Source organism: Alligator mississippiensis, chromosome 3 (genome assembly GCF_030867095.1).
Source record: "Alligator mississippiensis isolate rAllMis1 chromosome 3, rAllMis1, whole genome shotgun sequence".
In the NCBI taxonomy this organism is placed as follows: domain Eukaryota; kingdom Metazoa; phylum Chordata; order Crocodylia; family Alligatoridae; genus Alligator; species Alligator mississippiensis.
This window is the reverse complement of record NC_081826.1, coordinates 242,774,642-242,787,166: the sequence shown is the minus strand read 5'-3', so window position 1 is coordinate 242,787,166 and position 12,525 is coordinate 242,774,642. Positions and strand designations below refer to the sequence as shown.

At 40.3% G+C, this 12,525-nt stretch overlaps 1 protein-coding gene across 1 annotated transcript in view; it reads left to right on the top strand.

Annotated features, from left to right (window-relative positions):
* The window catches only part of ADGRV1 (adhesion G protein-coupled receptor V1), a 487,191-nt gene that overhangs the window by 210,148 nt on the left and 264,518 nt on the right, over positions 1-12,525 (top strand). The window contains exons 75-77 of the mRNA XM_019483282.1: positions 1,992-2,109; positions 2,978-3,149; positions 8,048-8,290. Coding sequence (XP_019338827.1) covers positions 1,992-2,109; positions 2,978-3,149; positions 8,048-8,290 — 533 coding nt within the window. The remainder of the gene's footprint in view (positions 1-1,991; positions 2,110-2,977; positions 3,150-8,047; positions 8,291-12,525) is intronic.

The following is a 12,525-nucleotide window of genomic DNA, read 5'->3' as shown; positions in this document are numbered from 1 at the left end:
CTGATGATTGACAGCCTTCCCTGTCCTTGGCCAGGGAAAGGGGCAGACTGTCAGTGAGCAGTTGGCAGGTACTCAAAAGCAGCAGCTGCCAAGGATAGTCCCCCCCTGCCCTATCATGCAGGGATGGCAGGGGGAGGAGAACTCTTTTCACTCTCTCTTCCCCCACTTCACCCCAGTTGCCCCCCGGATATTCCCTGCCCCCCCCAGATATTCCCCAGGCCCCTCGACCAGTCTTGCAGGGTCCTGGGGCTGTGAAAGGGGCATTGGAAGCTGAGCTGCCCTTTGAACAACACCAGCTCTCTCGAGTACTGTTCAAATGGTAATGGGACGTCATACTGCCATTTGGACAGCACTAGTACTTCCTGCTCCTGTTCAACAGGTGACAAGCAGCCAAGCCCCCATTTAAACCAGGGGTGGGCAAAATGTGGCCCATGGGCTGGATGTGGCCCTCTAGGTCATTCTATCCAGCCTGCAGGGCCCCTAAAAAATTTAGAAAATTTATATTTATCTGCCCCTGCTTGCCTGTCATAAGGCTCTCGATGGCTTAACAAAACTCAGTAAGCGGCCCTCTGCCCGAAATAATTGCCCGCCCCTGTCTTAGAGGCAATGGCTTGTAAATGCAGCAACCCAAAAAGGCATTGCACGTGGTACTTTAAAACAGTACAACTGCTGTTTGAAACAGCTAGTGATTCAGGGTGGAAATGCTAGCTGTTTTCCACTGCAAGCTGCTTGAATGGCTGTACATTTGCATTTTGTGCCAGAAGAAGCCTGTCCACAGCCTAAGTATTTTTTTCTTTCACTGACTTCATTCTAATACAATAGGTTGATACCAGAGCACTGATTTTCTTGTTCTAACTAACTGCCATAACCTTTTCCCATACAGTTTCTGTACATGAATTTTGAGGACAAGTTTTATCAGCATTTTAAAAATAATGTTTAAACTCCTAATGGTCGGCCCCATACTGGAAATTTAATCCAAACAGTTACTTTTAATAATGCTAAATGGGCATCAGGTAAAAGAGCCAAATTCTCTCTAGGCAAGTATATGTGACTACCAGAATTACCTATCCAAAAATAGACTGTTAAAATGTGTGTAATTATGTACATACTAAATTAGATTGATCTGCACACCTGGCCATTTAGATGTTTAGAGGGCTAAAACGGCTTTAGAAGTGGTGAACCTGATCTAAATTTAGCTCATCTCAGGAGGTGAACTAACTTTAGGCTGACTTGGTTCACCTGATCTAAAATGGGTTAACCTGCTCTAGTCAATGCCTGTGCATGTTCACAGCATAGCTCTGAGGCTGAGAAAGCACAGCCATTTGTTCCAGTTCTGGGACTGTGCTGTTCCTATGCACCCCCACACTGGCCATGCTATTTTCAGCCCCCCAACTGCCTTCCTAAATGGGGCAGCCCCCTGCTTGGACTCACCAACCTCTGATCCCTTGACGCACTATACCCTACTCCTGCTGACCGTCCAGTCTTTCCCTATTCCTGAGTTACTTAACTCAGGCTGCCTTTGCTGCTCCCAGCACTGGTGAACACTTGCATGTGCTGCTTCTGATTTCGGTTTACATTGTTCAGAGCAAGCCATCTAAACCTACACTGGGTTCTGGGAATGCTTATTCACATCCTAGAGCTACATATAAAAATTGCTGTTTGTATATTAGACACCTGACCAGAAAACCCCTTTGAAAAGGAGCTTTCTTCACAGTTAAAAGGAAATCTTAAAAATTTATATTTAAGACATATATACATTTATATTTAATTACATATTAGCTTCCAGAATTTTTATTTTGCTAAGGCTTTGAAGAAAACTTCTGTGGGTGCAGCCTTCACAGCCTTTGAAAATTTGGTTATTTGGTTGTTTAATATCCTGTCTCCTTCATGTGGTTTTCATTTTGAAGCAGTATTTTCTTCATTAAAAAATTACAGCTCATTCTCCTCTTTATTTTTTTCTTAATCTTTTTGATTAATGGTTTCTCGCACAGGAAATGATCTTCAAAATGGCATTTTGGGATTCAGCCCGGAGGTACAAAGTGGCCTTGTGCTTGATGAAGATTCTGACAGCAGAGAAGTGCAGCTCATTGTCACAAGGCAACCAAACAGGTGCAGGCAACGGCTGATAAAAGTGCTGTCCCCACATGCTGTAATGTGCTGTGTTGAAATCAAGGATGCTGCTGTTAGCAGAAGAGGTTATCATGGAATTTTATAATAAATCTTTGACATTTAGCTGCTCAAATACTATTTTTTATGAAGCAAGTTTGCCCATTCAGAAATGTAAAGTGTGGTTAAGTCAGGCAGTGTACCAGTACTAAACAGAAAATAGAGAATTCAATCTTTCCCTAACTTAGATGAGATGAAAATTAATTTCCTTGTTATTTATTAATACTTACAGTTAATTGCTTACCTTGCTCAAAGTATATCTAAAATGTCTAATTTCCTTGGCTTATTATACAGTAGGTATAAGCGCTAAGAAATATATTTAATGAGATGAATATGTGTCGGTATATATTTATGGATTTCCATACATTTTGTGTATGCAAGTTTTATATTATACACATGTGTGTGCGCACACTGACAAAAGCACCCAAAAGAAGACTAGGTGATTTTTCAACTTTTAGGAAAGCCAGTTTTTGCTCCCAAATGCTTAAGTACTAACTTTCGAGCAATGAGAAATCCCATATACTTTAGTTAAGCCTGGGTTTGTATAATTTGCTAAATCCAGCAGGTTCCCAACAACCGAGTGATTTGGTCCTTCCTTCTCTGACTCTTATTAATGTAGTCAGTTTTAGAGGCAGTAATTTTCAGAAGAAGAAATATTTTTCACTTGTTGTAAACATTTTATTTTCCATTTTGTTTCCCAGTTTAGATTATGGTTTTTAGTGCAAAAAAGAAATGTATTTGGGTAATTTAGTTTTGCCAAAGCAATAGCTGTCACCTTCAACACATTTATACTGGTTTGCTTTGTTCATAGGGCCTTTGAAGATGTGAAGATTTTCTGGCGTGTGACCTTTAATAAAACATCTGTTGTCCTTATGAAGGATGAAGTAAACCTGGCAAATGAATTGGTAGCTGTCGTAGGGACAACCACCTGCATTGCAGGTCAAACTAGATGCAGTATCTCCATTAAAATAAAACCTGATAATGTGAGTACTCGTTATAAAATTACTTGGTTGGCATGATTGGTTGGCATGATGATTTACAGAGGTAAAAATGGTTCCTAGTATGAAATTTCATACATAGACTTTGTGCAAACTCCCATTTACTTAATTGGGAGTTTTAATCATAGTTGTGATTAGGTCACTAATTTGCTAGTGCTAAGAATTTCACAGAAGAGAGGTGCATGGGGTGGGAAGCTGAGGCAGTGCATCTGGACCCATCCTATACTGGGAGTTTCTGATCTGGCCAGATGTCTTGGTAACCTGCATCTCTTCAGTGACTAGAGAGGATTGGCACCCAGGTAGGGTCCCCACAGAACTCCCTGAGAGCTCACTGGTGGGCAGGCTGTCAGGGAGCCAGGTGCTCTCTGCCTTCTCTCTATGTTGGAGGGATGAAAGAAGAGCAGAGGACTGTGAGATACTAGGTGATTACTTTTACAAAACGAGGCGCACATTATATTCTGGGGTGTGTTGTATGAAAGGAAATACAGTAGGTTGCTATCATTTCAGTGAAATCTGTATTCATTAAGATGAGCTATTCCACATTGTAGCCAGGGTTGCAACTGTAAATGTATAGACTCTCCAGACTAAAAATGCCTGTCTATAAATTCCATAAAAACCTTTCCAGTCCATGAGAACATGAAGCAAACATAGCTCTATAAAAACACAGGCTTGATTAAAGCTCCACGCTCAGAAAAGAAGCTGTGCAGCTCTCTGCAGTGTTGTAGCACAGACAGGGCACAGCAGCACCAACCAGTGTCTGAGCCAGAGCACAGCCTTCTAAAGGTAGCTCTTCTCAGAGCTTTGTGGCTCCTTCCACAACCCCCAGCCATATGCTGGTGCTGCCTCCCATTTGCCTGTAATGCTGCTAGGTGGTAGGCACTGGTCCTTCTTTGGCAGTGTGTGCTGGAAGTGGGGCTGGTGGGGGTAAGGTCGGGTATGCTGGTAGAGCTGCATTGTGCAGGGTGCAGTCAGGAGTACCAGCATGTGGTGGTAATTAGGGGACTTATGGGGTGGGGACACTACAGTGTAAAGCCATTGCTGTAGTTAAGTTGGGTTGCCAATCCAAGAATGATTTGTTAAATATTTTTTTACTGATAATCCACACTTTTTTTACTGGCAACTAGTCTTTTTATTATGGTTTGAACCCAGCTTCTTATCCAGGGTCTGGTAGAAGGGTTACATTTTTATTATGTAAAAGCATGCCAGTGAAAAAAGTTTGGTTGTCAGTAAAAAGTTTGCTGATTGTCAACATTTCTTTTTAAAAAATTGTCTTGTGTTGACAACCCTGAATGCAACTGGGATACACCAAAACACTTTGCATATGGTTTCACAGACTCGTAAATAATAACGATAGAGGGACCATGGAAGGTTTAGTCCATGACTCTTTCCTTACAGTAGTATGTGACCTGAGTAATTCCATCTGGTTATGTAGAACATATAGGCATGTTTCTACCATGTGTTTAAAGTAAAGCACGTATGTGTGTTCTTTCTTGAAATAGAGTTCAATACAAATTTTAACCTTGGTAACAAAGGCTTCTACATTACATTGGGATCTTTAAACTTGGTTGGCCTAAAGCATTGGTTCAAATGTTGAAGCATAGCAGTAATCCTTATATATTAATGAACAAGAAAGTTTAGTTTAGAAAACTATTCATGACATCCTTCCTTTAAAACACTGATAAAAAGAAGTATAATAAGGAAAACTATTCCTTATGGTTTTATGTTTTGCTTCTACATGTTAACTTCATTAGAGATGAATACAAATATACTACTGGTGCAGTGGCAGAGTGATTAAGATATCTCCGCAAATCCAGAGGTATTATCTGGAGCCTCACTCTAGGTTTGTTCTGAAAGTTGCCTCTCCCTCTCTACATCCTTCCAGCTCTGTTCAACTTAGCTGTACTTAAGTACCTCAACATTCAGACCTGGAGAGTCCAAATGGCCAGATGCGACTCTGACATTGCTCCCTTGAGTACTGGGGGCTACAGAAACTGGTGCACATTAATCGTGCTAACACAGTGCATGGTTAGGTTCAAGAAAGAACGTTGATTTTTTTTTTTAGATTGTTACCTTCAAGAACTAACAGGGAATTCTGTCCTGCACCCTGTGCTTTTCAATATGTTTATTAATCATTTGGATGCTAGAATAGACAGCTTAAGCACATTTTCAGACAAAATGAAATTGGGGAGGATTGTAAACACACTGGAAGACAGGAGAGGAATTCAGAAAGATCTTGACAGATTGGAAAGCTGGGCTGGAGCAAACAAGATGAAGTTCAATGCTGACAAATGCAAGGTGGTACATCTCAGAAAAAAATAACTAAAAATACAGATAGAAAATTGGTGACAGCTGGCTGGTTGGCAGCATTACAGAAAAGGATCTTGGAGTCTTGGTGGATCACAGACTCAATATGAATCTGCAATGTAATGTAGTCACATGAAAGGTAAATGGGGTTTGAGACTGCTACAATAGAAGCATTAGGTGCAAGACACACAATGATAGTGTCTCTATACTCTGAACTGGTTAGGCCACATTTAATGTACTTTTTACAGTTTGGGGCTCCACATTAAAAAAAAACAAAACATGGAGAGGGTAGAGAGGGTCCAGAGGTGGATGACCAAAATGATAAAGTGCTTGAAAGGCAAGCCATAGTGAGAGAGGTTGAAGGAAATAGGCATGTTCAACTCATGGAAAAGCTGCTTAAGAGTGGACTTGATAGATATTTTAAATATCTGAAGGGCTGTCATAAAAATGAGGGAGAATATCTTTTCTCTCTAGGGGCAGAGAACAGGACATAGACCAGTGGATTGAAGTTGCAGCCAATAGGCTTATATTGGATATCAGCAAACCGTTCTTTGTGGTTAGATCAATGAGGCAGTAGAATAGACTGTCTACGGGAGTTGTGGAGTTTCCATCACTGGAGGTGTTGAAGAAGAGGTTGGATAAGCTTTAGTCAGAGATCATCTAAGAGTAGCTATGCCTGTGCTATACTGTGGGTATTTCCCAAGCTTCTGGGTTTTGCTGGTTGCCACATGGGGCTGAGAAGAAATTCCCCCTCCCCTTGTTGCTACAAATGTCAGGGGGAGGGGGGGAGGGAGGGGTGGTTGTCTTGCAGTCAACACCCAATGCTTTTGAGCAGCTAAGGCTGGAGATTTTCACTGGGATGTGCCAGTGCTCCTTCTGGATTAAGCCCCTGAGGTTCTTGGCTTCAGGGTCAGACTGATAGCCATATTTGTGGTCAGGAAGGAATTTTACCCTATGGCCAGATTGGTACAGGCTGTGTGGGTTTTTTACTTATTCTGTAATGGGGTGGTGGTGGGGGAGGGAGGGACGCCCCTCCTCCTCAGATTTCTCAAGTGTATTTTGACAGTGCTGACAGCAGAGGGACACTGGCCACCATTGTCCCCCTGCTCTACCAGTGGCAGGTTAGGGTGCTTGTGCTCTATGGTTGTGTGGCTGGGCTGCCTTTGTAGTTTTAGTAATAGATTAGAAGAAGGATTTGATTGGGATGGTTTAGATTTGGGTGGGCAAAACGGCCAATCTGGCCAGCAGCCAGGCTCCATTTCCCACCAGCCCCTGCCTGCATGGCTTTCCTGCGCAGCTGTGGCTGGGTTCTCCATGGAAACTGGCCCCAGCCATTCGCAGGGGCATTTGGGAAATGGAGTCCACTCTGACCGTATCCTGCTCGTGGGTTGAACTTTGCCTGTCCCTGGTTTAGATAGAGATGGTCCTGCCTCAGGCAGGAGGTTGGACTAGACCAGTGGTGATCCCTTCTAGGCATGCTTGTCTCTGAGTCTATGAATGTGTGTGGCAGGGCCTAGTTATTTACAGTGTCTGGCTCAACCTCAGCTTAACTGGCTAACTATTAGATCCTGTTTTCATGGTGAAATAAGCCCCCCAAAATTCCCAAAACTAGATTAAAAAATGAATCTACTAAGATTAAAATAAGCTATATAATTTTCAGTGCTTGTATTTTTTCTGATCCTAAAAAGGTCTACATTTTCAAGAATTGTTGTTATCTCTAGCTTTGTGCCCAAATAAAATTAGAGCTTTCTAACTACCCAGTATTTAGAAAATTAGGTTATCTTTTAGATGATTTGGTTTCACAGTGGACTGTGGATACAAAATAATATCCTATGAGATTTAGAACCAACATATTTATGGGGTTTTTTTTAGAAAATAATAATTTACATTTGCTATATTTGTATTCAATAAAATGCTGAAAAATAAGTTTTTAGAATTGAATGAACAAAATCTCTCACATACTACTGAAATGCATCATTTATATTTCTAGACTGCATAGGAAGTACCAGAAGTCTCATGAGAGACTAGTAATATTTTTTTTCACCTAGTTTGGAAGAGCTGGGAGTTTTTGACCCTTGTTAAGCATCTTAATACATGCACATTTTCCAGGGGCAGTAGGAAATAGCTTATACTTTATACGCTTTTGCTAGTGTGAAAAGGGAATTGGAGGAGAAAATCTACACAAGATCTATACTTTGTACATGGAATTAATTTGAAAATTTGGTCCTTAAGATTCACTTTTACGGCTTGGCATGCACTGATTTTTATATGTTTAAGGTATAAGGAGATTATAAGGTTTCTTTACAATTTATGAAATATTTATCTTCCTTTCAGCATTATCCCTTTTAGGATAGTACTTTATCCTCCTTTGATGTGAATGACGAATCACTGTGATAACTGTTAGTACAAGGAATTTACTGTGGAAACAGACTCATAATTTTCTAACCCCCCCCCCCCCCAAAAAAAAAACCAAAAAAACCCCTCGAACAAACAAAATAAAAGGAATATGTTCTTTAGCACATGCTTCTCTTAGTATTGTTGGACATAACACTGATCTGGAAATATTTATTTATTTACAGGTACCTGAATTTGAAACTTATTTTTTCGTTGAGCTATATGAAGTAAGCTCAGGAGCAGCATTGAACAACAGTGCCAGATTTGCTTACATAACTGTCCCAGAAAGTGATTCTCCTCGTGGCCTGATATATTTTGCTGTGGGGTCTCGTCTGGCTGTAGCTCATAAAAAAACCACTTTAGTCAGTTTGCAGGTGGTTAGAGATTCTAGCACAGCACTCACCATCTCAGTTAGCTACAGGACACAGGTAAGACTAGTGAATTAGTTTACGTGCTATATGCTCATCATTCTCTAAAGCAGCATTTCTCAACCTGTGGGTCATGACCCAAAAGTTGGTTGCAAGAATATATGAAAGGGTTGTGAACAAACTTTAAAAATGGATCAACAAACTTTAAAAATGGATTCTCCTTTAAAGTAGAAAAACATGGGAAATCATAGGCTGCTTGAGGCCCCCCATGCCGCATTCAGCACCCCCCCCCCCCGGAGTCGGGGTCAAGATTGAGGTGCACAGGTAGGGCCAGGGGGCTGTTTTCTATTTAAACTATTTACTGGGTTGGGATTGGCCATCAATGTTTACAAATGGGTCCTGATACAAAAAAGTTGAGAACCACTGCTCCAAAGCATACGCTAGTGTGCTTAGCATTAGATTACTTTTTTGAAGAAATATTCAAGTTATTCACTTATAATAACTGTCATTACTTCCATTCTAGTCTAGCATCTTTTCCATTACAAAAATGATTTCATTTTGATCACATTATCAAAGTGATTATGTGCAAGGGGTCTTCAATGACCTCAAGGAGTAATCATGAAGCATTAGCTAATTTACTATATTAGGTTTTTGCTGAAACTCTCCCTTTAAGAAAACTTCAGGCTTCTCCCTTTAAAATCAGGGTTCCATCACATCAGCATTTATACCTAACCAACTGCATTGCATTATTTCCTACGTTTAATTATGCCCAAAGAATATTTAGGAAAAAAATACTTTCATCAATATCTCGGGGACTGGCAAAGCCTTGAAATATTGACTTAAAAATACCCTTTTTATTAGTTGGAGAACAGAAGGGTATAGGATGGGATGTTTAGGTTAGCACTTGGGCTTCAAGTATGCAGTGATCATTGAAGAGGAATTCTGCTACTGAAGCATTATGTTTTGGCGAATGAACATTCATTTCCGTATTTCAGGAACAGAGTTTTGGAAGGGGCCTCAGGCTACTGAATCCAATCCCCTGCATTTTCAGGCAACAGTTCATCCAACTCACTGTAGCCACAACCACATTATAAAAGCTAAATCAGCACTCTATAGATAAAAAAAACAAAACAGGTAGGGGGATAAAAGCACCACCATTGCCTTGCTTAACACATGTTCGTGGGATCTTAGGAAAAGGACTATGGCTGACACAATACAAGAATACTGCTTTGCTATTCCCAGTCCTTGCCAATCTGATCCAAGGAAAAACTCCTTTTCAAACCCATATCCGGTGATCTTGACTCTTGAGCAGAAGAGCCAAGATACTTATGCTAGGTACCTGGCCAGTTTCAAAATAGTAGCAGAAGCAGCAGTATATCTCAGTCCCTTAAGTTGTGGCCAATGTGCAGTGCTTTAGAGGAAGGTGAGGAGAAGAAAAAAATCAGAGCTGATAAAGTATTAACACAGAAAAATTCTTCCTAGCAACTACAGGCGACCAGCAGAATCCCTGAAGTACAGTATTATCAGATACCTTCCACACAAAGAAAATGTTACCTCTCAACCCCTTACAAGTAGATTGCAAATACTTGAGTCTATGTATCTTATGAACTAATTACTTATCTGAGAAGCCCTCATCCTATCATTCTATCCCATCATTTCCTGAATTGCATCTTAATACAAAGTTGTGTGTTCTATTCTTTAGTAATGCATGTGCATTGTTTAACTAGTCATGATATCGCTCTCTATTTCCATGAATTTGTTATCTAGTAGCTGGTCCCCATGTTCTAGCCAGATTGTATGGTGGCAAATTTTCAAATTTTTGCTAGGAAAATATAGTAGTCCCACTGTCAGTAATCTGGTAAATGTAGAAGGAATGGCTATAGGCGTTTTCAACACGTACAGAGTATCACAAAGTTTAGGTCAATAAGGCTGAGTATAGATGGTCAAAAAGTCCAAGGTTAACTCAATTCAGTCTTTGCAGGTTAGTTTAAACTGCAGAGATTCAACTGAGAAACAACTGGACAGACACTCAGTTTTGATTCAGGAAATGCAGCCACATATATGCATTGGCTCAGGCCAGAAGCTGGAGGGCACTAGAGTATGGCTCTCCGACATGTAGCTAGCACAGGCTATGTGTTCACTTCCTCTTTATGCTGCCCCTGAGGTCTCTGGGATTTGCAGTCCAGAATTACAGCAGCCAGACTGCACGGTCGCTCATCACTTCCTCTTCCTGCTTCCAGGTGCCTCTGGGATTTGTAGTCCACAGTCACAGCCAGCACTAAGATTTAGCACGGCAGGGAAGCTCTTTACTTGGGGAAAGGGAAGTTTAACCTCCCTCCATGGCTCCAGACCCCAGTGAGGTTTGCTTGGGGGGCAGCCCCTGCCTCCCGCCCCTCCCCCCCCCCATCCAACTCTTCTCTGCTGGAGCAGACAGCATAGCCCAGTCCAGGGCTGGAAAACATGCTGGCATGCTGGGGGACTGTGATTTAATATCCGCCAGGAAGGGGTCTTGGACAAAAGTTTCATAAACTGGTTTGACTCAAATCAGTTAAATCTGATACTACATTCAGCCAGGTTTATCTTAAACCAGTTTCAACCATTTTGAAACTGATTTATGTGCACTGAACTTTTGTTCTGTTACAGGTTTAAACCAGTTTCTGATTACTTAAACCTGTTTATGTGCGGGGGGAACGAAGAGTTTGGCCTCCTTCCCACAGTTTCTTTGAATTTCCTTTGCTCACTGCTATTAATTTCTGTCCCCACTTATTTCTCTCATCCCTATTGGTTTTGGGAACCCAACTGGAAAGGATAAAAATCAAGTTTTTTCATAATTAGCAAAGATGGTGATTTCGTTGAAAGACAAGTCTGTACTGATGAGCAATCACAAGGATTTTCAATAATCTGCTGAGGAAAAATTTAAAAATGTTACTGCTGCCCACTAAGTATATTCCTTTAGTCAGTGCAAATAGCATTCGGAATGGATCTACTATTTGACATTAAACAGGATTTCTTTTCTACTGCAGAGACGGAGAAGATTTGCCTGAAGGAAGCTTTAAGTTGTTATCGATATATAATGCTGAAGCTGTTTTTAATGTAAATTTGAATAATAGCTCAGCATTTAATTTCTGTGTATGCATGGCTCTGGATGTATATGTATGTGGGGCAAAAAGGAAAGCAGTGAAGAATGAAACAGTATTTCCATACACCAGGAGGGATAAGACCTTAGGAGGAAATGAAGACATTTAGTTCACCTACAGAAATCCCACATGGCTTGTCTTCCATTTCTATTGTGTAATGTTTGTCCTTCTAAAGGTATAGAAAGACTGATTTTATGGTTACATCACTGGACTTGAACTGACAATTATGGTTTAGTTCCTGGTTGGAGCATGGGCTTCCTGTGTAACACTGAGCAACCTCCTTGTGTCAGTTTCTGATCTGTAAAATGTGATATTAATTATTACCTCCTTTCAGGTACAGTACAAAGCTCCTTGGTGTAAAGTTGTCTGTGAGGAACTCAGACACTGCTGGGCTGAACACATCAGAAAATAATTTATTTTTATTATTGTGACATCTGACAGGGCAGGAGTAGGGTTCAGGTCTAATACTGTCACTATTTGATGCTACAAAAATAAATCAAAGTTAAAAAAGAAAAAATCATATGTAGAGCTGGTTGAATCTTAGCATTTATGTTTAATGGGAATATTTTAAATACATTTATGCTGAATTGCCACGGAAAATAAATATTTGGCAGTCTTCTTCAAAATGGGAGTTCTGACAAATGTGCTTAACATTTTTGTTGAAATGACTTGAATTTCACTTCTATATGAATTTGATTTTAAAACTTGTTTTAATTCTGTATTTTAACATTACTAAATGAATAGTAGTGTATAATATTACATGTGCTAAAGTAGCATTTATTGCTACATGCCATTGAATTTTGTAAAAAATAATTCTAATATTCATATATGTGTGTGTGTAATTACGTGATCATCAATAGATCTGTTAACATTTAATAATAAGAGATATATGATTGACTTAGCCATATGGAAACTCATAGGCCTAGGCAGTAGCCTTTATTTAAGATATCTGATCATTAAGCACTTTTTTCCCCCAAAAAAAGAAATCAAAAGCAAGGTTGCTCTGGACTTTGAGGTGGATGCAGTAGTTTTGTGGAGTATTGTTTGTTGGACTAAAATATATGTGAAGGAGAGCAGTTTGGGAGAGAATAACAGAATAATGAAATAGAGACTGGTACAACCTAAACAACCACTGCTGTATGGCCTGTTAAGAAGTTC